This window comes from Mercenaria mercenaria, chromosome 9, assembly GCF_021730395.1.
Source record: "Mercenaria mercenaria strain notata chromosome 9, MADL_Memer_1, whole genome shotgun sequence".
Lineage (NCBI taxonomy): Eukaryota > Metazoa > Mollusca > Bivalvia > Venerida > Veneridae > Mercenaria > Mercenaria mercenaria.
Window position 1 is genome coordinate 45081853 of NC_069369.1, and position 27387 is coordinate 45109239.

Consider the following 27387-nt stretch of genomic DNA (forward strand, 5'->3'; position numbering starts at 1 on the left):
TTGCTCTGTAAATCTGAATACTTATGCAAGTTTACTATACTTTCTCTAAAGTAACTAGAGCTGTCAAGGAGTAACGAATTATACCCCATACAATACGGCCTTGTCACAGAAGTAAGTCAATGTCAAAGTCAAACCACAAAATCAATATGGGTCATCAGCTGGTCATGATCAACTTCCCTATTAAGTTTCGTGATCCTAGGCCAAAGCGTTTTCAAGTTATCGCCCGGAAACGGTTAAACTGTTCTGGGTCACTGTGACCTTGACCTTGACCTCTGACCTACTGACCTCAAAATCAATAGGTGTCATCTGCTGGTCATGATCAACCTCCCTATGGACAATCATGATCCTAGGCCCAAGCTTTCTCAAGTTATCATCCAGAAACCGTTTAACTGTTCCGGATCATTGTGACCTTGATCTTTGACCTACTGACCTGTATTTTATAATGTTACACCTGTGTACCAAAAATTATTTAAATCTGTCAAGCCTTTCATGAGTTACTGTCCGGAAACCTTGAAAACCAACAGACCGACAGACAAGCTCACTCCTATATACCCACTAAACTTCGTTTGTGGGGGTATAAAAATGTAGCAATCTATAATAAATCAAGGACCAGAGTATTTTGTGCAATCTTGCTTCTTATACACCTTGTCTGTTATCTAGTAACCATACACATTTTATATGGTTTCATGAACAATGCACAAGACATGATGCCTCTAACCTGTTAGCAATATGAAATATGGCCATTTTGACTAATTCCAAGTATGCAAGTCAAAGTCCTTTAAAATTTATTTATAACCTTAAACAAGTCTGTCTGTGTCTCAAATGTCTTCAATTTTAGTGTCCCATAATATCAGTGCTGAGAATGTTAACATAAAAGAAATAATGAACATCAATGGAGGCTAGTCCTTAAATATCATTACATAAAGTATAACTATTCTGTATTTAAAAAGGCACTTTATACAAACAATTACATTAAATTTTGTTCACACTAGCAAATAAAGACATAAACAAGAATGATATCAACATTGTATGAAATATACACCAGAAAATGCTTGACAATAATATTTTGAAGTACAAAAAAATGGATTTCTCAAAAACTTGATGTGTGTCCATAGGATACAGGTGCCCTGACTCCTGTCACTGTATGTGGTTTTATAACTCTAGGTGAAACATTTTTAAAGATTTTTGCACCACAAACTTTGAAGAACTTTATGTGTATTTTTCACTTAGTTAAGGTCCATAACTCTGGCAAAGCTGAGTAAAATCCCAAGGAGAACACCTGATGCGAAACGTCATAGGCTATAAAACAATCCTCTAATGTTTTATGACTCTACCTCAAGTACATTTTGACATACATGCAGCACAAACCTTTTATTTTTTGACTAAGTCAAGGGCCATAACTCTGGTCTTGCAAAGTGAAAAAAAACAACAAAAAAACTGAGGTGCACTAATTTACATGCTGGATAATATTCCTAGATGGTTTCATGACTCTAGGTTATTTTTTTTAGATATATGCAACACAAGCATTTTATGTGTATTTTTCACTAAGTCAAGGATCATAACTCCAATCTGGCTGAGTGAAATCCAAAACAGAACACCTGCAGCCAATTGTATAAACAGTGGTTAAAATATACCATGGTAAAACTATAACCGCGGTATATATCGTGGTTAGGTAACCACTGATTATTTTCTCTTGTATAAACCAGTTTAACCGCACGGTAACCTAACCACGTAAAATATCAATTTAACCGCGGTAAATTTTCCAATAATGCACTGCGCGCATAACCGGCCTTCCATACAGTTCTCTGAACAAGGCACTTTTATGATGTCATCAGTATAATGATGTCATCAATACATGTGTGTACAGTACATATTGTGTTTTACCAATTTCAAGGTTATTAAACAGTGTAAACAACTGCATTAACTAGAGAGAATCTGTGCATTTAATTATAATATGGATTTTAAAAGTATCTTCGGAGTAATGTCTGTTTATAGTGACAGTAGGACTGTAAAATGAAATGCTTCTTGGAATGTCTACAAACGTGTTTTGCTGAATGTGGATTATCAAGTGAGATGTTTGCTTCTTTATTTCACATACTGAATCAATGTGTATGTAATGTACTGTAGAGCTAGTGCGCAATGGTCTTTGTGGTCGCAGTTCGCCTGGACATTGATACCGTGTTGATGTTTTCTACTAACAAAATTTCAAATGCGGCCTCAATGCAGATAAACGGACGAAAATATTTTAACATGGGTCTCGTCAATACAACCGAATAGTGAATTACAGACAGGAGCCCTATAACGGCATAAAATCCACTCATGATTCGTAGTCGAATAAAATCTGTTGCCGTAGTGTCAGAGCTTGGTTCCGTTGCGGCCGTCGTTCTCAAAGTCGGTCCAAGAAGTCCAACAAGTCTGTCTATGTTGTTAGCTAACACCTGAATACCTTTTGCGTAATTTTTCATCCGCCAAGTCCGTCAAATTTTGTCTGTAAATACGTCGAATTGTACGGCGGCCATGTTTGAGTGGTTACTTTGTGGTTACCAAGCTCCCGTAGGTGGGTTAAAATTAACCGTGGTTATATTGTGGTTACCACGAATGACGTTATTTATACAATCGCTTACCACGATGTTACCATGTTGGTTACTGGCATTTAGTGGTTACCGCGCGGTTAAAGTTTTTATACAATTGGCTGCAGGTGCACACCTTCACATGCTATATAACAATCCCCTAATGTATTATGACTCTTAAGTCAAATACTTTTTTAGATAGACAAACTTGTATCCCATTTCTGCATATTTTTGACAATCAAGGGCCATAACACTGGTCCGACTGAAAAAATCCGGAACAAAATCCCAGGTGCACAACTTAACATGCTGAATAATATTCCTATGAGGTTTCGTGACCCTAGGTCAAATAGTTTTTGAGATGTGCGACAAAACTTTTAGACCTTTTTATGCATATTTATTTTACTAAGTCAAGGGCCATAACTCTGGTCTGACAGAGTCACATCTCTAACAAAACCCCAAATGCATAACTTCAGATGCTGAATAATATTCCTGTAATGTTTCATAATACTGGGTTAAATACTTTTTGAGATACATGCGACACAAACTTAGGTCCTTTTTATGTGTATTTTTGACTCGGTCAAGGGCCATAACTCTAGTCTGACTTTGTGAGATCCAAATTCTAACCCCTGGTGCACAGCTTCCCATGCTGAATAACAATCCTATGAGGTTTGATGACTCTTGGTCAAATACTTTTTGTGATATGAACGACACAAATTTGGATGGACCGACAGACAGACGGACAAGGGCAATTCTTAAGTGCCCTCCAAAAATTTTGGAGGGCACAAAAAGGACATGAAACACGTGTATGTGTATGTGTATGTATACTTGATGCTAATTTAGCAGATTTTGTATGATTTTGATGGAAACTGAGAAGAGTTTCATGAGTTTACCAGGTATAGAACTGTTCCTACATCAGTTCTGTACCTTCTCTACTTATATGTCTCAAGTCTTTGATGCCAAGGACATCAATTTTAGTTCCTTTATTTATTACTGTACAAGAAAGGAATTTACTACATTTAATATCAGCATATTTGAATCAGCAAAAGTTATTTCAACATACCTTTTTGTGTAATTAAAAATCAACAATGATGGTTGTAAAACTAGTATCTGACTTTATGACAATATTGAAAGATGATAGCATTTCCTCACCTCAGTGCAAAAAGTCGATAACTGCTTGTTTATGTCAATGCAGTTTTTTTTGTGCCGAGGTGACTAATTGTGTTATATATGAACACATTCATATCACTGATATGACTTAGAAAATTTCTCTTGAATTCAAAATAATATTCTGAATAATGTTTCAATCAGAGAATGAAAAATAAACCAATAAATCACCAAACAGAGTATAAACATTTAAGATCCTGTACTTCTTACAATAACATATGGGATGCATGTTTACATCAATGTAGTAACCTCTTTTGTTTCCTATGATTATTACCATATTTTACCAAAGTTTTTGGACACAACTTTACTTAATGTATATACAACATATATATGGATGTACTGACCACAGGCAATCATCCTACAAAGTTTATGCACTGTAGCCCAAAGCATTCCTGGGTTATTGAGCTGAAACTGTTTTCAGTTAGACCTTTACCTTTGACTCACCCCTTTCCCCAAATCAATAGAGATTATCTACTGACCACAGGCAATTGTCCTATGCAGTTTAAAAGGCAGTAGGCTATAGGGCCTTTAACTTAGTGAGCATAAATTTCAGCTATTTACTATCACTAACATATGGCCTGCTGGCTATTTCTACAATATATAATATAAGAAAGTTTATTAAAATATATAAGTATTTATGACCAACAATATACATGTATTACAAAACAATAAAAGCATTTTATGCTTAAAAAGAAAACACCAAAATAACAAAAATACAGTATATAATTATGTCTTTTAAAATTATGCTACATAAATTTCAGGACAAGATAAAAAGCAATAAATGTTACAGAAGTAGAATTGCTAGCGAGAATTTCAGGAAGCTGTGAGCTGCCATACCTATTCTAGAAATACTATTCTTTTCACAGATTAATTAAAAAGTAGCTTTAACAACTACTGTATTCATGACTTTGAAATGTTACTATAAATGTGTGTAAACAAGTTTACAAGAGTCCTAACAATTTTAACAAAGCAAGGAAAGGACACTCAAATTCTTCTTACAATTCATAACTTATATACATATTCGTTTAATCATTTTGTACAGAAGATGAACATAGAAATACTTTTGAAACATAAGAACACTAGAAAAATCATTTTGCCCAAGTTGATATCTTAGAAATTTCTCTATACACCAAAATATCTAATGATAAATGGACAGAAAAAATAAATCATAAATTAGGGATCCACTCATCTGATCTACTTTTGTCCAAAGATAACCAACTTTTGAACTTGACATAAAATAAACAAGCAAAGTTAGAGAATTGGTATCCCCTGCCAAACAGGATAGTTTGTTTGTTTTGGCTTTAACGCCGTTTTTCAACAGTATTTCAGTCATGTAACGGCAGGCAGTTAACCTAACCAGTGTTCCTGGATTCTGTACCAGTACAAACCTGTTCTCCGCAAGTAACTGCCAACTTCCCACATGAACCAGAGGTGGAGGACTAATGATTTCAGACACAATGTCGTTTATCAAATAGTCACAGAGAACATACACCCCACCCGAGGATCGAACTCACGACCCCGCGATCCGTAGACCAACGCTCTTACCTACTGAGCTAAGCGGGAAAGCTGCCAAACAGGATAGAGATTTTACCCATGAAAAAAAGCATTAAACACCAGTATCATATCACTCTGCCTTTGATATAAATATATACAAACATTTTGGTAAATTTTCATGAAGATGGACTCTGGAGTGTTAACAAGGTAGCACAATGATAGTTACCTAGTGACCTAGATATTGATATCACATGATCCAGTTTCTATTCTGACATAGATGTTATCAAGACAAAACAAGAGCTGTCAGAGGACAGCAACACTCGACTATTCAACAGCCTTGTCAACTGAATGACTACAAAAGTCAAAAAAGGGGCATAATTTTGTATAAATGTGAAACAGGGTTATGGAACCTGCACATTGCTTATCAGTTCATGACAGTGGACAAGTGTGTGAAGTTTCAATCCATTCCCATTAGTGGGTACTGAGATACCAGCTTACATATAAAACCTTAACCAAAAACTACAAAGTCAAAAAAGGGGCATAAATTTTTAAAAATGCAAAGTAGAGTTCTAGAACATGACACTGCATGTCAGATCATGACAGTGAACAAGTGTGTGAAGTTTCAATCCATTCCCAGTAGTGGATACTGAGATACCAGCTTACATATAAAACCTTAACCAAAAACTACAAAGTAGAGTTATTTAACCTATGCACTGCATGTCAGATCATGACAGTGAACAAGTGTGTGAAGTTTCAATCCATTCCCAGTAGTGGATACTGAGATACCAGCTTACCGGTACATGCAAAAACTTAACCAAAGACTGCCAAGTCGAAAAAGGGGCATAATTTAAAAAAAAATGCAAAGTAGAGTTATGGGACCAGCAACAGACAGTGAACAAGTGTGCGAAGTTTCAATCCATTCCCATTAGTGGGTACTGAGATACCAGCTTACATACAAAACCTTAACCAAAAATTTCTAAGTTGAAAAAGGGGCATAATTTTGTAAAAAAGCAAAATAGAGTTATGGAACCTGTGCAATGTAAATCAGTTTATCACAGTGAATAAGCGTGTGAAGTTTCAATCCATTCCCACAAGTGGTTACTGAGATACCAGCTTATATTCAACAAGAGCTGTCCATAAGACAGCCAAGCTCGACTATTCGAAATATTGTCACAGAAGCAGGAAATTATTACCCAAAATGTTAAATATCAAAAGAGTTTTAAGTTCGAAACGGGACATAATTTGACCAAAATGCATATCAGAGTTATGGGACTTGATGCTATCAACTAGTTTAATAACCCCGAAGAAACATGGTAAGTTTCAATTCCATATCTGCATTAGTTTTGGAGATAGTAACTTGCATGTAAAACTTTAACCAGAATTTTCTAAGTCCAAAAGGGGGAATAATTTGCTCAAAATACATGTTAAGAGTTATGGAACTTGACCCAGTGAGGTTGGTAACTGACCTAGAAAAAGAATAAATAAGTTTCAAAGCTATATGCTTTTTGGTAATAGCTGTATGTACTTGCACGCAAAACTTTAACCAGGATTTTCTAAGTCCAAAAGGGGGCATAATTTGCCCAAAATACATGTCAGAGTTATGGGACTTGATTCTATCAACTAGTTTTATAACCCCGAAGACACATGTGAAGTTTCAATTTAATATCTGCATTAGTTTTGGAGATAGTAACTTGCATGTAAAACTTTAACCAGGACTTTCTAAGTCCAAAAGGGGGCATAATTTGCTCAAAATACATGTCAGAGTTATGGGACTTGGCCCAGTGAGGTAGGTTATTGATCTAGAAAAAGAAAAAATAAGTTTCAAATCAATATGCCTTTTAGTAATAGCTGTATGTACTTGCACGCAAAACTTTAACTAGAATTTTCTAAGTCCAAAAGGGGGCATAATTTGGCCAAAATACATGTCAGAGTTATGGGACTTGACCCAGTGAGGTAGGTAATTGATCTAGAAAAAGAAAAAGTAAGTTTCAAATCTATATGCCTTTTAGTAATAGCTGTATGTACTTGCACGCAAAACTTTAACCAAAATTTTCTAAGTACAAAAGGGGGCATAATTTGGCCAAAATGAAGGTCAGAGTTATGGGACTTGGTGCTATCAACTAGTTTTATAACCCCGAAGACACATGTGAAGTTTCAATTCAATATCTGCATTAGTTTTGGAGATAGTAACTTGCATGTAAAACTTTAACCAGAATTTTCTAAGTCCAAAAGGGGGCATAATTTGCTCAAAATACATGTTAGAGTTATGGAACTTGACCCAGTGAGGTTGGTAATTGACCTAGAAAAAGAATAAATAAGTTTCAAAGCTATATGCCTTTAAATGATAGCTGTATGTACTTGCATGCAAAAACTTAACCAAGGTGTGACGCCGACGCCGACGCCGACGCCGACGCCGACGCCGACGCCAGGGTGAGTAGAATAGCTAGACTATTCTTCGAATAGTCGAGCTAAAAACTTAACCAAATCGAGATGTGGACGCTGACACACGGGCGAGTCCAATAGCTCTACCTATTCTTTGAATAGTCAAGCTAAAAATCAGACCATTTCTCATGAAGATCATATGGTGTCTGGAAGAGTTTATATGGTATTCTAATGATTTCAGCTAGTGGCTTTATTTTTTACCCTAGATGAGGCAGCTTCAAGCTTGACCTAGATTTTTATAAAGACAAGTCTTCTGTCTGTATTCCATGAGCATCAGGTAGAAAAACGGCCTGAAGGGTCAACGATGCACAATGACTGAAAATGACCACAGGAGTATAACAATACAATAGGTCATCTTGAGCACTTTGTGCTCAGGTGAGCTAAAAAGCCCTCCCCACTTATTGCCATGGTTTATATAATATGAACAATCAAAGAAAATGGTAAAAGGCCCACTGAAAAATCTTAAGTGCCATATTATTTTAGTTTCAAATTCTTCTTTTTACATACTGAGAGAAGCGTTTACCTGCCACAGCCTTTTCTTTACTTGATGAATGTCATCAAAGTCTTGAACAATTTATGGTTATGTCATCCGAGAAAAACATTCTTATAAATTTCTTTGAAATCTCGCTTGTAGACTCGGAATATTTTCAAAGTTTTATATTTAACCATATAGAGAAAATGGCCCCATCTGGCAGCCGTATGTTTATATATCCCAAACGGCTGGAACAGTGTTGGTGGAATGTCAAAAAAAAGAGAAGGAAAAACCGTCCTGTAAAATTATTTCAAGACTGGTACTGCAGTTTCTGACAAGATTTCTTCTTAAGTTTTAATTTTATACATTTAAAAAATGGTAACCATGCCATCTAGCAGCCAATTTTTAACAACATTTTGTAGACATCCACATAACAATAGCTTAAAAATATTTCTAATGAAAGCCAAGAGTTTCTGATGAAGTTACATGTTCCAACTTTCATCAACTACCTGAAGGTTTCAGAGATGTAGTTTGAAGAAAAATGTGAATGGACTGATGCACTGGACAGTGAATGACCATAAAACACTCACCTTAAGCACCTAGCACTCTAATGAGATAAAAACACAAATGTAGAGGTAACAATTCACAATAGCTTATAGGTTTTATTACAAAAATGACACCAAAGTTTAAAGAAATGCTGCCCCAACAGATATGAATCAATGATACATTTTAAAAGTACAACAAAAATCACCCTACAGTAATTACATACAACATCTAACTTCTTCAAAAATAAGAATTAAAATATAAGGGCCGTGATGGCCCTATAGGCCATGATGACCCTATACTGCTCACTGGGGTTTCATTGCTCAAAGAGGTATAACAAGTAATAGCTTTGAAAACTGGCCTGCAGGATTAGCATAGAAGATATAGCTATGTTGGAAAAACTAGACCCATGGCTCACAGCCCCTTTTTTGTGTTAATTAAATCAAGATGCCATTAACAATTATAGTATAGTGTCACCAAGAAAATATTTCCACAAAATTATTTCAAAGTAAGACCAGTGGTTTAGGAGTAGGCATTTGAAGATATTTTTCATTTCTAGCTCTGGCAGCCATGTTGTTGTTTTTTTGACAAATTGGAATATTATGAACAATCTTTGAAAATATGGTCCCCCCAATGTACATTCTATGAAACTATTTTAAAACTGAACCAACAGTTTCTGAAAGTTCCAACTATATACACACAGAGAAACTGGTGGCCATGCTTTTTGTTCGTTAATTTGGGTTAAACGGTATACCTACACAGTACAGGTTTTATGGTGCCAAAATATTTTGGTTTACATCTCAATTACATCAATATAAAAATATGATATAGGGAATCAAAATTGTTATACCTGCTTGAACCATAGAGATACAGTAAAATTAAGTGTTCAGACCCTACTAATCTAATTTCAGAATCACATGACTGTATAAAAGGTTTATGGGACTGTAATGAATTCAATCCCTTCATCTCTTCAAGACTTATTGAATGGATAACCAATTTTTGACCAAAGTCAAAAAGGGGTCATAACTCTACTGACTCCTGGGCCATGAAGTCCCTAAATTGCTCACCTGTCTCAAATGGGTATATGCTGTATATGTATATCCAGGGTGTAACAATATGCAGCATATGATCATATTGGCATTATCAAAGTTTCTTCTTCTGCAAGTCAATGTTAAACAAGTGAATGAAGTATTGCCATGCAATACAAAGTCCCATCCTGGAAGGCACCTAATTTTATCTACTACAATATAACATAATGATCTGATATCTGTCAATGATGTAAAAACAATATTGTACTACATATACAATATGTTTTAACACCTTTAGATTAAAATTTGCATATATGAAAATCTCCAATTGTTGACTGCTTATAACATCTAATCTGTTAGTATAATAAAAAGTATTTAATTTCAATTTTGATAACATTTCATACTGAAATTGGTGGGAAAATTTGTGAACTAAAGGTGATGAATGTACCCCCCGCATGCACTGACACAGTACGTTGCAATTTGACGCACACAAGACTGCATAATTATGTGGACTGTATGTATATAGACTGTATGTATACAGTAGAGTAACAAAAAACAAAGTCCCATAACTATGCAGAATATTTATCTAAAAGAACGTAACATGCACCATGCACAACTAGGGTTGGTACTGATAACTTGTGTGAAGTTTCATAAAATTGTGCACAAGGGTTCGGAAGATTAGGCACACACAAGATTGCATATGCAGACTGTATGTACATAGTATGTTAACAAGAAACGAAGTCCCATAACTCTGCAATTTTTGTCGTTAAAAGAACCTAACATGCCCCATGCACAACTACTGTTGTTACTGATCACTTGTGTGAAGTTTCATTAAATTGTGTCAAGGGGATGAGGAGAGATGGTGCGCACAAGATTGTGTCTATGTATATAGTATAGTAACAAAAAACAAAGTCCCGTAACCCTGCAAATTTTTTTTTCTGAAAGAACCTAACATGCTCCATGCACAAATACTGTTGTTACTGATCACTTGTGTGAAGTTTCATTAAATTGTGTCAAGGGGATGAGGAGAGATGGTGCGCGCAAGATTGTGTCTATGCATATTGTATAGTAACAAAAAACAAAGTCCAGGAACTCTGCAATTTTTTTTTCTGAAAGGTTTCATTAAATTGTGTCAAGGGGATGAGGAGAGATGGTGCACACAAGATTGTGTCTACTGACAGACGGACAGACCGACGGACAGACAGACAGACAGACAACCTGAAACCAGTATACCCCCCCTTACAACTTTGTTGTTAGGGGGTACAAAAATGAAAGAAATCATCATATGAAAGGGAAGTATTTCTGAAGAAAAAACACTAACAACTGTTTTTAATTGGTTCCATAATGATATCAAAATATTTCACAGACTGGACAAGAAAAGACCGATTTTGACTTTTGACCGTCAAATGTGACCTTGACATTTGAGATTGCGCATAACAAATTGTCTCGTTAAGTAATATAAAAATCCCTTAATGGATGACAGAGTTATGGGCCAAATGGGAAAAAAAACCTGTTGACCTTAGACTGTGACCATGACCTTCAAATTAGGGACATGGGTGTTGCCAAAGACACATTGTCTCATTATAGGGAACATTTGTGTCAAGAAATATCAAAATCCCTGGATGGATGACAGAGTTATGGACCAGATAGGAAAAAAGCCCTACTGACCTTTGACCACTAAGTGTGACCCTGACCTTTCAGACAGGGGTCTGGGTGTTATGCACGACACAACATCTTATTATGGTGAACATTTGTGCAGTCTCTATATGGCTGCAAAAGTAATATTAAAATCCCTTTATGAACTGTAGAGATTTATACCGGACAGAAAAAAGCCTTCTTGACCTTAACTGTGACCTTGACCTTTGAGCTAAGGGTCCGGGTTTTGTCCAACACATGTCATCTCATGCAAGGAAATATTTGTGCCAACTAATATCCAAGACTGTTTAATTATAATTACCTGATGACCCAAAGTAATATGATGTCACTTGACTGACCTTGACCTACTGACCTACTTTCTTGTTTTTTAAGATACAGCCTTGAAATTTTGATGACATACACAGTTTTGCACACAAATCGTTAAACTGAATTTCATGACCATGAATGTGACCTACTGACTTTCTTAATATTTTATCATCAGTTGGAAATAGGATCAGATGATTTTTTAAGTATTTTTCCTATATAACACACATAATAACTAAGTGACCCCAGGGCGGGGCCTCTTTTAACCCCAGGGGCATAATTTGAATAATTTTAGTAGAGGACTACTAGACAATGCATCATACCAAGTATCAAAAGCCTAGTTCCTATGGTTTCAGACAAGAAGATTTTTAAAGCTTTTTCCTATATAAGTCTATATAAAACTTGGGACCCCCAGGGCAGGGCCTCTTTTCACCCAACAGGTACAATTTGAATAATTTTGGTTGTGGACCATAAGACAATGCTACAAACTGAATATCAAAGGTCTAAGTGTTGTGGTTACAGACAAGAAGATTTTTAAACTTTTTTTCCTATATAAGTCTATGTAAAACTTGGGACCTCTGGGGCGGGCCATATTTGAAAGGGGGGATTATTTGAAAAATCTTGGTCAAGGACCACTAGATGATGCTACATACCAAAAATCAAAGCCCTAGGCCATGTGGTTTTGTACAAGAAGATTTTCAAAGTTTTCCCTATATAAGTCTATATAAACCATGTGACCCCCGAGGCAGGGCCATATTTGACCCTAGGGGGATAATTTGAACAATTTTAGTACAGGACCACTAGATGATGCTACACACCATATATCAAAGCCCTAGGCCCTATGGTTTTGGACAAGAAGATTTTTTAAGTTTTTCCTTTCGGTTGCCATGGCAACCACAGTCTGCATGGAATTCAATTCTTCGAACAATTTTGAAAGGGGGTCACCCAAGGATCATTCCTGTGAAGTTTGGTGTAATTCTGCCCAGTGGTTTTCAAGAAGATTTTTTAAGAAATTGTTGACGGACGAGGCACGACAGACATCAATGTTCGTGACAGGTGAGCTAAAAACAAGAAAGTAGGGCCAAAAATAGCAAATGAAGTCTCTATATGGCTGCAAAAGCCAAAATAGCAAATTTTGGCCCTTTAAGGGGCCATAACTGTGGAACCCATGATGGGATCTGGCCAATTTTTGAAAGGACCCAAGATATTATGCCAATACAAGTTGTGTGCAAGTTTAATTAAAACTGATTGCAAAATGTGGTCTCTATTGTGTTCACAGGCCCAAAACAGCAAATTTTGGCCCTTAAAGGGGCCATATCTCTGGAACCCATGATGGGATCTGGCCAGTTTTCGAAAGCAATCAAGATATTATGCCAATACAAGTTGTGTGCAAGTTTGGTCAAAGTTGATAGCAAAATGTGGTCTCTATCGTGTTTACAAGACAAAATAGCAAATTTTTGCCCTTTAAGGGGCCATAACTCTGGGACCCATGACGGGATCTGGCCAGTTTTCAAAAGGAACTGAGATATTATGCCAATACAAGTTGTGTGCAAGTTTGGTTAAAGTTAATTTGCAAAATGTGGTCTCTATCGTGTTCACAAGCCAAAAATAGCAAATTTTTGGCCTTTAAGGGGCCATAACTCTGGGACCCATGAAGGGATCTGGCCAGTTTTCGAAAGGAATCGAGATATTATGCCAATACAAGTTGTGTGCAAGTTTGATTAAAATTGATTGCAAAATGTGGTCTCTATCATGTTCACAAGAAATTGTAGACAGACGACAGATGGACAAAGGGCGATCACAAAAGCTCACCCTGTCACTATGTGGCAGGTGAGCTAAAAATGCAGCCCCTATTTGCACACACAGTTTTTCTTTGATATGACTGGGTGACTTAGTTTTTAAACCCACATGACCCACATTCTGACCAATTCTCCTGAGTTTCAAACTTAAAATGTGTTCTCTAGAGTGTTAACAAGATTTTCCTTTGATCTGGCCTAGTGAACTAGTTTTTGACCCCACATGACCCAGATTCGAACTTGGGCTAAAAATCATCAAGACAAACATTCTGACCAAAATTCATGAAGATAGGATCATAATTGTGGCCTCTAGAGTAGTTTTTGATGCAATATGACCCAGATTCGAACTTGACCTAGAGGTCATCAAGACAAACATTCTGACCTATTCTCATGAGTTTCAAACTTAAAATGTGGACTCTAAGAGTGTTAACAAGATTTTCCTTTGATCTGGCCTACTGACCTAGTTTTTGACCTCACATGACCCAGTTTCGAACTTGACCTGGAGATCATCAAGACAAACATTCTGACCAAGTTTCATAAAGATTCGATCACAACTGTGGCCTCTAGATGTTAACAAGGCAAATGTTGATGGACGCGCACGACGGACGACTGACTCCAGACGATGACACACAATGACCGGTCACAATAGCTCACCTTGAGCACTTCCTGCTCAGGTGAGGTAAAAAGACCAAAAATGAGTGAATTGTAATCAAATGAGAACATGGCCTGCATTTTATAATCATAAAATGTGTACCAAAAATGAATCCGTTTAAAAAATATCGAATGGATGCGCCATTTTGCAAAATTTTAAGTCAGAAAAGGAGTTATAATTTTGCCAAACATTGGTGGACTGAAACTCAAACTGAACTTGGCCTAAACTTTATGACTTAAAATGAATTCATTCCATTGACCAGTTCAACAATAATTGAACAGACAACTAAATGTTCAGACAACTAAATGTTAAGTAAAAAGGGGCCAATAACTGTATAAATTTGGCAGATCGGAACCAAAATCAAAATTGGCCTGCATCTTGTGATAAAGTGCCTATGTACCAAAAATGATTCAATCCTCTCATCCTTTCAAAAGTGATTGTATGGACATCAACATTTTACACAAACTTGAAAAGGGGCCAAAAATTGGTGGATTTTTACCCAAAAAATCAAACTCAGTCTGCATTTTATAATTATGTACCTGTCTACAAAAAGTGAATTCAGGAGTCACCACAGATCATGTGTGAAATTATTTTAAAATCTGACCAGCAGTTTCTGACAAGATTTGTAAAATTAGCATTATAAACGTATAGGGAAAAGTGACCACACCTTCTGACAGTGAATCAAAACCCTCTTAACAGCAGTCACCTGAAGAACATTCCTTCTATGATATTATCTTAAAATCAGACAAACGATTTCAGAGATGAAATTTGAAGATTTTTCTCTTTCTAGCCCTCGCAGTCCCAATGTGCAACAAAGTGAAACGATTTTAGAAAAACTGTGGAAGAGGACCATCCAAGGCATATCCATGCCCAGTTTAATCTACTTCCACAGAATGGATTTGGAGATTGAAGAAAACGTTGATGCTGACAGTGAGTAATCACAATAGCTCACCTTGAGCATGTTGACTTCTGGTGAGCTTAGAAACTTTGACATTGGAACACTGTAAAATAATCAATAACATTGGACCCAATAATAAACAACACAATATAACACAAGACAAAATACAGATACCCTGTAAACAAAATATCATTACTAAATAATGAAACACTACTCAATTAAAAAAAAATGTAGACTAGAACTTCTGACTGTATCTGAAAATTGCACAATGTACTTCTGGTAAAACTGCTCAATATGATATTTACACAAAATATTGACTAGAAATAATGACTAAACTACAACTATTGCTAAGGGTTACCCAAACTGAAAGGTTTGTTTGAAAAAGTGGTAATGGTAATAAAATCCATGTATGTTACAAGTACATCTAGCATCTGTTAATTTTTGTACTGTCATGATGTCAAACAAATGTGATAAGAGGACTTTACTTATTCCTAGTTTCTTTATGCAACAGCTGAAATCTAAAAGCAACAGGTTCAGTACAACCTAACAACTTGTAACCTTTAATTACACTCATCTCGCTTTTTGTCTATGTCATGTAATTTGAATATAAATTCATATGTATCCATCATAATAACAAATACATCAATCAAAATAATCACATTAAGTCATTAAATAAACAGATTCATCACAAATCTTAACAAAGTTAGCAAAAAACTGCTCAACTGTTGCCTCCAAAATCTGTCAAAATATAACTGCTATTTTTCAAAATTGTTGTAATTTGAAGCATTAAAACCTGTTTTAAGAAATAAACTGTTGAATGTTAATATGAATTTTCCAAGGAGTTCCTTCAATCATGTGTTTGCATCCCAACATACTGTGATTTCTGGAAGAGAGCTGGCTTTGTCTTGACCAAATGAACAGATGTCTTTTCCATACAATAAATCATGTACTTTGCAGCAAACTGAAGTCAGCCTGGATGGTGCCCAAGTTAATGATGAATGTGATGAAGATGATTAACATGGACCAATACTCATAATGATGTATGTGATGTTGACAATCTTACTGATGAGAATGATGAGGATTCTGTATTAACACATCTAAAATAATAAGAAAGTAGCTTAATATGTTTCTAAAGGAAAAAAAATCATTTCTAACACTGATTTTCTGAGGTTTCGTAAAGATCACATAGAAATTATGACTTCTAAGGTGCTATATTTTGACCTAGTGACCTTCATTTTGACTCTATTTTGTTGTTAAAACAAACATTCTGACCACGATGTATAACCGCCCAAGTGTATAAATTTTGATTCTTATATATCTTTAATTGTAAAATATGATAGAACTGTTTATTGGCGCATGTATGGCGCCTAATGGTAGGTCGTCAGGCTCCTTTGTTTATACAAGCCAGGATTGGAAATGGTAATATGTCTTGCGGAATAGTTCCATTAGGGCGCAAATGATGGCGAATTATTCTGCACAGCTAATAACCAACTGTGTGTGTGTGTAAATTAATTAAGACAGTTATGTGACATTTCGTTTTAAACGTTTTTTAAAGTAAAATATTTGATCAAATTTGAAGCGCTATTTCTCGATGCATACATGGCCCTAAATATCACGTTGACATGACGTTAGTGATGTTCTGATTGTCGCCGACAATCAATTGTCGATCATTTAATGAGCAAAAGTCGCTGACATCGATTATGGACTTGCATGAACGATTATTTGATGCTTAGGCGAGTTAAAAGCCTATTCGGGAATTAGGTATCTTTTTGGCGATATTTCCTCTTTGGTTAATTTCTTTTCCACTCCTCAAAATGAAGGCAAAGCATACAATCAAAATAATGATGCAATCAAAGCTATATTGTAATTTCATAAACAAGAAATAGTTATATATAGAAAATTAGAAATAAACAAGAGCTGTCCGTAAGACAGCGCGCTCGACTTTTCTCAGTGCTTGACTCTGAATTAGAGCTTTGCCAGTAAAAAAAATTCTAAGTTAAAAAATTCAAATCAGAGTTATGGGAATTGTGTCTCCTGGTGTAGACTTTGAATGTAAATAACTATTTTGAGTTTCAAGTCAAAAGCTTTATCAGTAACAGAGATATTTGACTTTTAACAAAAAATCTAAGTTAAAAAGGGGCATAATTCTGTCAAAATTCAAATCAGAGTTATGGATATTGTTCCACCTGGTGTAGACTTTGATGGAAAATAAGTTTCAAGTCCAAAGCTTTGATAGTAACAGAGATATTTGACTTTATCAAAAACTTTAACCAAAAATTCTTAGTTAAAAAGAGGCATAATTCTGTCAAAATTCAAACCAGAGTTATGGGAATTGTGTCTCTTGGTGCAGACTTTGATTGTATATAACTATTTTGAGTTTCAAGTCAAAAGCTTTAATAGTAACAGAGATATTTGACTTTATCAATTTTTTGAAAAATATATTCTAAGTTAAAAAGGGGCATAATTCTGTCAGATAAATCACAGGAACAGTGTCAAATTAAATGTTAGAATTTTACCACAAGGTCGGTTTTGGGACAAATTTTAAGATATTCTTATGTAAAACTGATCCAGAATCTATATTTATAACAGGGCAAACTTATGAACTGATAGTCTTATTAACCTTTTACAATGCACGTACTCGTGTTTCGTTAAACAGCTTCATATTTGGCTGCATGGCATCAAATTTTGATACGCCGCTCCAAATCACACAACACGGTTTCAGTATGCATTAGACGTCGCCAAGCTTTAATGAATCGTTTCATTTTACACTGCACGTACTCATGTTGCGTTAAACGGCTTCACACTGAGCTGCATGGTATCATGTTTTGTTGGATGATTTCATACTACAGTGCATCGCAACAAGTTTTTCAATGCATCGTTCCATGTTTAGATGGATGGAATGAAGTTTTGCATTAAATGGTTTCAAAATACAATGCGTTAAATGCATATTTATTGGACGGGATGGAGTTTTAGACTAGACGGCGTTGAAATGCTACGCACTGACTGACTTGTTTATGAATGGATTGTATATTTACTAATTTTGGCGGTTACTGCTGCCCATAGTTGTCCTTACAAAATTCTGTGACAGACAAGAAAGAATATCCCAAAATCAGAAGACAAAATAATCATAGTATTACTTAAATACTTATATATATGCAGGTAGCCTTTAACTTCTGGTAAAGGTTCAACTAGTGGTTAAATCCTGATTATTGGTTTTCTTTGAGATAATGTAGTAACCAGTGTTTTTGTTTTGGTGCCATATTACACTGAACAGCTTTGAAAATGCACAGGTCATATTTTTAAAACAAGAGGACCATGATGGTCCTGAATCGCTCACCTATCCCCACATGACCCAGTGTTGAACTGAGTATGACGTCGTTTTTCTATTATTTGACATAGTGACCTAGTTTTAGAGCACATGTGACCTAGATATCATCAAGATAAAAAATTCTGACCAATTTTCATGAAGATCCATTGAAAAATATGACCTCTAGAGAGGTCACAAGGTTTTTCTATTATTTGACATAATGACCTAGTTTTTGAAGGCACGTGAATCACTTTTGAACTTCACCTAGATATCATCAAGGTGAACATTCTCACCAATTTTCATGAAGATCTCATGAAAAATATGGCCTCTAGAGAGGTCACAAGGTTTTTCTATTTTTCGACCTACTGACCTAGTTTTTGACCGCACATGACCCAGTTTCGAACTTGATCTAGATATCATCAAGCTTAACACTCTCACAAATTTTCATAAAGATCCACTGAGAAATATGGCCTCTAGAGAGGTCACAAGGTTTTTCTATTTTTAGACCTACTGACCTAGTTTTTGATCGCACGTGACCCAGTTTCAATCTAGACCTAGATATCATCAAGGTGAACATTCTGACCAATTTTCATGAAGATCCATTGAGAAATATGGCCTCTAGAGAGGTCACAAGGTTTTTCTATTTTTAGACCTACTGACCTAGTTTTTGACCGCATGTGAACCAGTTACGAACTTGACCTAGATATCATCAAGGTGAACATTCTCACCAATTTTCATGAAGATCCATTGAGAAATATGGCCTCTAGAGAGGTCACAACTTTTTTCTATTTTTTGACCTACTGACCTAGTTTTTGACCCCACGTGACCCAGTTTCGAACTTGACCTAGATATCATCAAGGTGAACATTCTGACCAATTTTCATGAAGATCCATTGAGAAATATGGCCTCTAGAGAGGTCACAAGGTTTTTCTATTTTTAGACCTACTGACCTAGTTTTTGACCCCACGTGACCCAGTTTCGAAATTGATCTAGATATTATCAAGGTGAACATTCTGACCAATTTTCATGAAGATCTCGTGAAAATATGGCCTCTAGAGAGGTCACAAGGTTTTTCTATTTTTAGACCTACTGACCTAGTTTTTGACCGCATGTGACCCAGTTTCGAACTTGACCTAGATATCATCAAGATGAACATTCTGACCAACTTTCATAAAGATCCCATGAAAAATGTGACCTCTACAGTGGTCACAAGCAAAAGTTTACGCACGCACGGACGACGGACGCCACGCGATCACAAAAGCTCACCTGTCATTTGTGACAGGTGAGCTAAAAATGTTAATATCTTGATAACCAGTTTTATTCAAAATTGTTAAGCACAATTATAACTATTACGTTAATACTTTATAAAAATGTCATTACAGAGTATGTGACACTAACAAAGATAAAGCACTATCAACAACCCAAGGTCAAAGTCTGAAGTTTAAACTTTAAATACACGTAGAGGAATCTAGTAGAGAAAAAAACTGTTGCTATATGGTGCTATTGCATGTATGCCCAGTCCTCCACAATAGTCTTACAAAACTCCTGAAATGGATGTAGGTGAGTATTGTGCATATAAACCCTGCAAACCAAGCTCGTCTGAAGTAATGCTGGTCAATCTATGACAGTTCAGTTGTTCTACACCAAGAATAAAGGTATTAATGAGTTGAACAAAATGTGTGTCCCCACTTCCTATCAATAGGAATATGTTACTTGTTAACAATACAAGACTAAGTAACTTTTCATACTACCTTGGATTGGGGGCAGGAGTCATCAAGGAGGGCATGAAATTCCAAACAAAACCACAGGGGCAGAACTTTACATGTTAATTAACAATCTTATCATGTTTCAGGACTGTAGATCAAGTACTTTTTGAGATCCTTGTGATTCAAACTTTTAGGCCCTTTTTGTATATATTTGACTGAGTAAAGGGCCATGACTCTGGTCCAGATGAGCGAAATCACACACAAAACTTCACAGCTATATAAAACAAGAGGACCATGGTTTTCCTGAATTGCTCACCTGTTTCCACATGACCCAGTTTTGAGTATGACGTCGTTCTTCTATTATTTGACATAGTGACCTAGTTTTTGAGCTCATGTGACCCAGTTTTTAATTTGACCTAGATATCATCAAGATAAAAATTCTGACCAATTTTCATGAAGATCCACTGAAAATTATGGCTTCTAGAGAGGTCACAAGGTTTTTCTATTATTTGACCTATTGACCTAGTTTTCGAAGGTACGTGACCCTGTATTAAACCTGGCCTAGATATCATCAAGGTGAACATTCTCACTAATTTTCATGAAGATCTCATAAAAAATATGGCCTCTAGAGAGGTCACAAGCTTTTTCTATTTTTATACCTACTGGCCTAGTTTTTGACCGCACGTGACCCAGTTTCGAAATTGACCTAGATATCATCAAGGTGAACAGTCAGACCAATTTTCATGAAGATCCATTGAAAAATTTGGCCTCTAGAGAGGTCAAAAGATTTTTCTAATTTTAGACCTACTGACCTAGTTTTTGATTGCAGTTGACCCAGTTTCAAACTTGACCTAGATATCATCAAGATGAACATTCAGACCAACTTTCATACAGATCCCATGAAAAGTATTGCCTCTAGAGAGGTCACAAGGTTTTTTTATTATTTGCCCTACTGACCTAGTTTTTTAAGGCACGTGACCCAGTTTCAAACTTGACTTAGTTATCATCAAGGTGAACATTCTGACCAATTTTTATGGAGATCCATTCACAAGTATGGCCTCCAGAGAGGTCACAAAGTTTTTCTATTTTTAGACCTACTGACCTAGTTTTTGATCGCACATGACCCTGTTCCAAACTTGACCTAGATATCATCAAGATGAACATTCTCACCAACTTTCATATAGATCCCATGAAAATATGGCCTTTAGAGAGGTCAGAAGGTTTTTCTATTATTTGACCTACTGACCTAGTTTTTGAAGACATGTGACCCACTTTCAAACTTGACCTAGATATCATCAAGATGAACATTCAGACCAACTTTCATACAGATCCCATGAAAAATATGGCCTCTAGAGAGGTCACAAAGTTTTTCTATTATTTGACCTACTGACCTAATTTTTGATGGCATGTGACCCACTTTCAAACTTGACCTTGATATCATCAAGGTGAACATTCTGACCAATTTTCATGAAGATCTCATGAAATATTTGGCCTCTAGAGAGGTCACAAGGTTTTTCTATTTTTAGACCTACTGACCTAGTTTTTGACCGCATGTGACCCAGTTTCGAACTTGACCTAGATATCATCAAGATGAACATTCAGACCAACTTTCATACAGATCCCATGAAAAATATGGCCTTTAGAGAGGTCACAAGGTTTTTCTATTATCTGACCTACTGACCTAGATTTTGATGGCATGTGACCCAGTTTCGAATCTGATCTAGATATCATCAAGGTGAACGTTCTGACCAATTTTCATGAAGATCTTTTGAAATATATGGCCTCTAGAGAGGTCACAAGGTTTTTCTATTTTTAGACCTACTGACCTAGTTTTTGATGTCACGTGATCCAGTTTCGAACTTGACCTAGATATCATCAAGGTGAACGTTCTGACCAATTTTCATGAAGATCTTGTGCAATATATGGCCTCTAGAGAGGTCACAAGGTTTTTCTATTTTTAGACCTACTGACCTAGTTTTTGACCGCACGTGACCCAGTTTCGAACTTGATCTAGATATCATCAAGGTGAACGTTCTGACCAATTTTCATGAAGATCTTTTGAAATATATGGCCTCTAGAGAGGTCACAAGGTTTTTCAGTTTTTAGACCTACTGACCTACTTTTTGATGACACGTGACCCAGTTTCGAACTTGGCCTAGATATCATCAAGATGAACATTCTGACCAACTTTCATAAAGATCCCATGAAAAATGTGACCTCTAGAGTGGTCACAAGCAGAAGTTTACGGACGGACGACGGACACCGCGCGATCACAAAAGCTCACCTTGTCACTTTGTGACAGGTGAGCTAAAAATGAATAAATTTCTTTTTTTTATGTTCAATATGTAGTTAAATTTGAAATTTTTGAAATAAGTTTTTAATCAAATTACATACAATTCATCTGACACTTATGGGAGGTGACTTGAAGCAGTCCCATCTGTGAATCATGTTGTTGTGCTGTTATATGTCATCATGAATGGTCAATGACAGTCCCATTCAACTTCAAGATACAACAGTGGCAAACTAAATGTCTTGCAATGGTGCTATAGGAACATGCCAACTGATCTAACATGTTCTGGTACAGCTGTATGCAACACGTATGTTACAAATAATCTAGATGTGCTGTTTCGGAACTATCAACCAAATGTGGACATTTTACTGATATTTATGTCTTGCTAAATTATTTACCTCGAGTGTCATATGCAAAACATGGAAAATAACTAATCAACCATCTGGTAATTTGCACATTAATCAATTGTTAACTTGCATTTGTAGTGAGGTTAATATCTAGAAACAAGATATAAACTAAAACTTTTATCAAGACATACCTCTTTGGCTGTGTACCTGTGCATTTTAAAACTATTCAGTATATGCAGATAGAATGACACCGGCCAAGCTATTTTAAAGTAGGTATCTTTTGAAGCAACAGTTGGTGTACAATTGCCAGAAGAAAACAACTTCTCTTAATTTTGGTTTAGGTGAGCTAAAAAGCTAAGACCTTAGTTTCAGTACATTGAAGACTAAAAATTTCTGATTTAATCATTCAAAGGCCCAGATGTTTTGAAATAACTGATTTAGGTTCTATTTCTTAAGTTTAAGATTAAGGCAACTTATAGTCAAGACAAAGGTAGGCCATGTCTAAACAAATGATGTCAACATTGTGTTACAAATGCCTCCTGAAAATGGTTGACAGCATAACAACTCCTCAACATGCCTTAACTCTAGAAAAATAAAAGGCCCAACATGAACTTGTCCACTTGATATTGAATAAGTCTACCAAGTTTCATTTCAGTTTGATGGGAAATGTAGGAGTTGACTACACCGACATTCTGATGTAGTTATAATATTTCAAAGTCCAAAAAAGGAGCCATAACTTAAAAAACAAGAGGACCATGATGGTCCTAAATCGCTCACCTGTCCCAAAATGACCCAGTTTTGAACAGAGTATGACGTCGTTTTTTTCTATTATTTGACACAGTGACCTAGTGAGCTCATGTGACCCAGTTTTGACCTTGACCTAGATATCACCAAGATAAAAATTCTGACCAATTTTCATGAAGATCCATAGAAAAATATGGCCTCTAGAGAGGTCAAAATTTTTTTTTAATTATTTGACCTAATGACCTAGTTTTTGATGGCACGTGACCCAGTTTTGAACTTGATCTAGATATCATCAAGGTGAACATTCAGACCGACTTTTATACAGATCCCATGAAAAATATGGCCTCTAGAGAGGTCAAAAGTTTTTTTTATTATCTGACCTACTGACCTAGTTTTTGATGGCACGCAACCCAGTTTCAAAACTGACCTAGATATCATCAAGGTAAACATTCTGACCAATTTTCATGAAGATCCATTCAAAAGTATGGCCTCTAGGGAGGTCACAAGGTTTTTCTATTTTTAGACCTACTGACCTAGTTTTTGACCAAAGCTGACACAGTTTCGAATCTGACCTAGATATCATCAAGATGAACATCCAGACCAACTTTCATACAAATCCCATGAAAAATATGGCCTCTAGAGAGGTTACAATTTTTTTTTATCATTTGACCTACTGACCTAGTTTTTGTTGGCACATAACCCAGTTTCGAACTTGACTTAGATATCATCAAGGTAAACATTCTGACTAACTTTCATGAAGATCTCATGAAAAGTATGGCCTCTAGAGAGGTCACAAGGTTTTTCTATTTTTAGATCTACTGACCTAGTTTTGGACCACACGTGACCCAGTTTAAAATTTAACCTAGATATTATCAACGTGGACATTCAGACCAACTTTCATACAGATCCCATGAAAAATATGGCCTGTAGAGAGGTCACAAGGTTTTTTTATTATTTGACCTACTGACCTAGTTTTTGACGGCATGTGACCCAGTTTCAAACTTGACCTAGATATCATCAAGATAAACATTCTAACTTTCATGAATATCCATTGAAAAGTATGGTCTCTAGAGAAGTCACAAGGTTTTTCTATTTTTAGACCTACTGACCTAGTTTTGGATCGCACGTTATCCAGTTTCGAACTTAACCTAGATATCATCAAGATGAACATTCTGACCAATTTTCATAAAGATCCCACGAAAAATGTGACCTCTAGAGTGGTCACAAGCAAAAGTTTACGGACGGACAGACGGACGGACGGACGACGGACGCTGCGCGATCACAAAAGCACACCTTGTCACTTTGTGACGTGTGAGCTAAAAATCAGATATGAAAGTTATGAAAATATGCCCATATCCTTTTCAAGTGGATGATGTAGACAAATTTTGGTCTCAGTTGAACAGAAACTGTAGGAACAGAAACTGTAGGAAGACTACACAATATTCTAATGTAGCTGTAACAGAAACTGTAGGAAGACTACACAATATTCTAATGTAGCTGTAACAGAAACTGTAGGAAGACTACACAATATTCTAATGTAGCTGTAGTATTTCAATTGTCCAAAAATGTACTTCAGAAAAAATAAAACTGAAAAGTGCCATGGACTGATGGACAAACAGTTCAAACACTATATGCCTCATGTGTCTTTCAACACCAAAGGCCAAAAAAAGTAAATATCTTAAATAAGAATTAAAACTGGATTTCATAAATAATGTACAGCTAAAACCTTATCAAAATCATCTCTGATGTAAAATGAAATAAGGGTTGAAAAATATAGATATAAATATAGAACACACTACAATATTGTAAAATACCCACAATTTTCCAATGGAAAAGGCAACAAAATATTTTAACTGATATATACATATCCCTCTGATGCAGATGGGTATTCTGAGGTACTAGCCGAAGACTCATCACCAGAATCGCACTTACTCTGAACTTTATGCTGCAGTTTGCGTAAAAGCTCTGATGCTGGTGTGCTGAGCGAGAATCCAGATCCGAACAAGCCAAGGGCAGCTGTACTGTCATACTGTACTTGACTGGCAAAGGGAGGTAACCAAGATGGTCCTTGATTTAGTTTGGGTGGAGTTGTGGACTCTGTTGAGTCGGTTGTTTTATTTGAGCTCTTCACTACTGTCTTATCTCCTGGGGATTTTTCTTTTTTAGCAGCAGCTTCTTCAGCTTCTTGTTTCAATTTTAATTCCTGCTGTTCTTTTATCTTTTTCTGTCTAAGCAGATGACGTTCCTTCACTTTATACTCCAGAGTTGAATGAGGAACTCCATAATAGCTACCAGCACGGTGCACACTCATTTCTCCCCGCTGGACTGCCTTTACAGCCTCAGTAAGGAGCTGGCTGTTGTATTTTCTGTACTGACCCCTCTTAGGACGAGTTTTCTTTGTCTGAGAACTGTTTGAAGATGTGGAATTATTTCCAACTAACTTTGACAGAGAAAATGAGCTTGCTTCTTTCTTTGCCTTTTTGGCTGGGCTTGATGTTTCTGGAAGAGAGAAAGCTGACAAAATAGTCTCCTTTGCTTTCTGGTTTTCACGATTTGAGTTTGATCCAACCAGTCCTGAAAAATCTGTTGATTCAAGTTTACATTTGACTTTTTCAGATATTGTCTTTACAATTATATCTTTTAGTGTATCACCAATTCTTGTGTTTTCATATTTAAACAAACTGTCATATGTCTTTTTGTCCAGTTCTTCTGTTCTAGTGGTAAGCTTTTCTACTCTAGCCGATTTTCTAATAAACTCAGGCACCACTATATCAGAATCAGGAGAGCTAGATTCTCGTGTATTTCCAATAGAAGAAAATGGATTTACATTCAAGGCCTTGTACAGGGCAGACTGCATTATTATATTTGTGTCCAGTAACTGTTCTGCAGGAAGTCCTTCTTTCTTTATTTTCTTTGACGGAGGTGATGAGGTAAAGTCCAGGGATTTCAAAAGTGAGGCATGGGAATGAGACAGAGATTCTTGTAATTTCAACATTTCATCACACGACTTGCTCTGATGTGCATTTCTCTCTAGTTCAAGTCTTTCCTGAGTGAGCTTTTTGATCAGATCATATTGGAAAGGCTTCAGTTTATGATGAGCGAGTGCCTTAACTTGGTAATGGTTCATAGATGCTTTACTAAGGTTGTGCTTATGGCGTACGGTTTGGAGCTTCTTCTCCCATTCAGCCTCCTCTGCCTGTGGTAACATGAACATATCTGGTTTAATGAAGTATGGAATGGCAATTGGGGCAAGATACTGGAGTGTTGAGAGTTGCAGCAAATCCGTCAGCTGAAATAAAAGAAACAGTAGGATATAATACTCAGACTGGAAGTCCATCAACAAGGTGGCCATAGTGGCCTAAGTCGCTCATCTGAAATTGTCTATTTGACCATGAATATATTGTATGACACACTAAATCTCAAAAGGTAACAAGAGGACCATGATGGTCCTGAATCGCTCACCTGTTCCCATATGACCCAGTTTCGAGTATGACGTCGTTTTTTCTATTATTTGACATAGTGACCTAGTTTTTGAGCTCATGTGACCCAGTTTTGAATTTGACCTAGATATCATCAAGATAAAAATTCTGACCAATTTTCATGAAGATCCATTGAAAAATATTGCCTCTAGAGAGGTCACAAGGTTTTTCTATTATTTGACCTATTGACCTAGTTTTCAAAGGTACATGACCCTGTTTTGAACTTGACCTAGATATCATCACAGTAAAAATTCTCACTAATTTTCATGAAGATCTATTGAAAAATATGGCCTCTAGAGATGTCACAAGGTTTTTCTATTTTTATACCTACTGGCCAAGTTCTTGACCGCACATGACCCAATTTCAAATTTGACCTAGATATCATCAAGATGTACATTCAGAACAACTTTCATACAGATCCCATGAAAACTATGGCCTCTATAGAGGTCACAAGGTTTTTTTATTATTTGCCCTACTGACCTAGTTTTTGATGGCA

The 27387-nt window shown here is 36.2% G+C and overlaps 1 protein-coding gene across 1 annotated transcript in view; it reads right to left on the bottom strand.

Moving 5' to 3' along the window:
• Positions 1-768: 768 nt before the first annotated feature.
• The window catches only part of LOC123547006 (mushroom body large-type Kenyon cell-specific protein 1-like), an 87727-nt gene continuing 61108 nt past the window's right edge, over positions 769-27387 (bottom strand). Inside the window, exon 7 of the mRNA XM_053551320.1 lies at positions 769-26701. Within this exon, the coding sequence (XP_053407295.1) occupies positions 25262-26701 (1440 nt within the window). The 3' untranslated portion in view covers positions 769-25261. The remainder of the gene's footprint in view (positions 26702-27387) is intronic.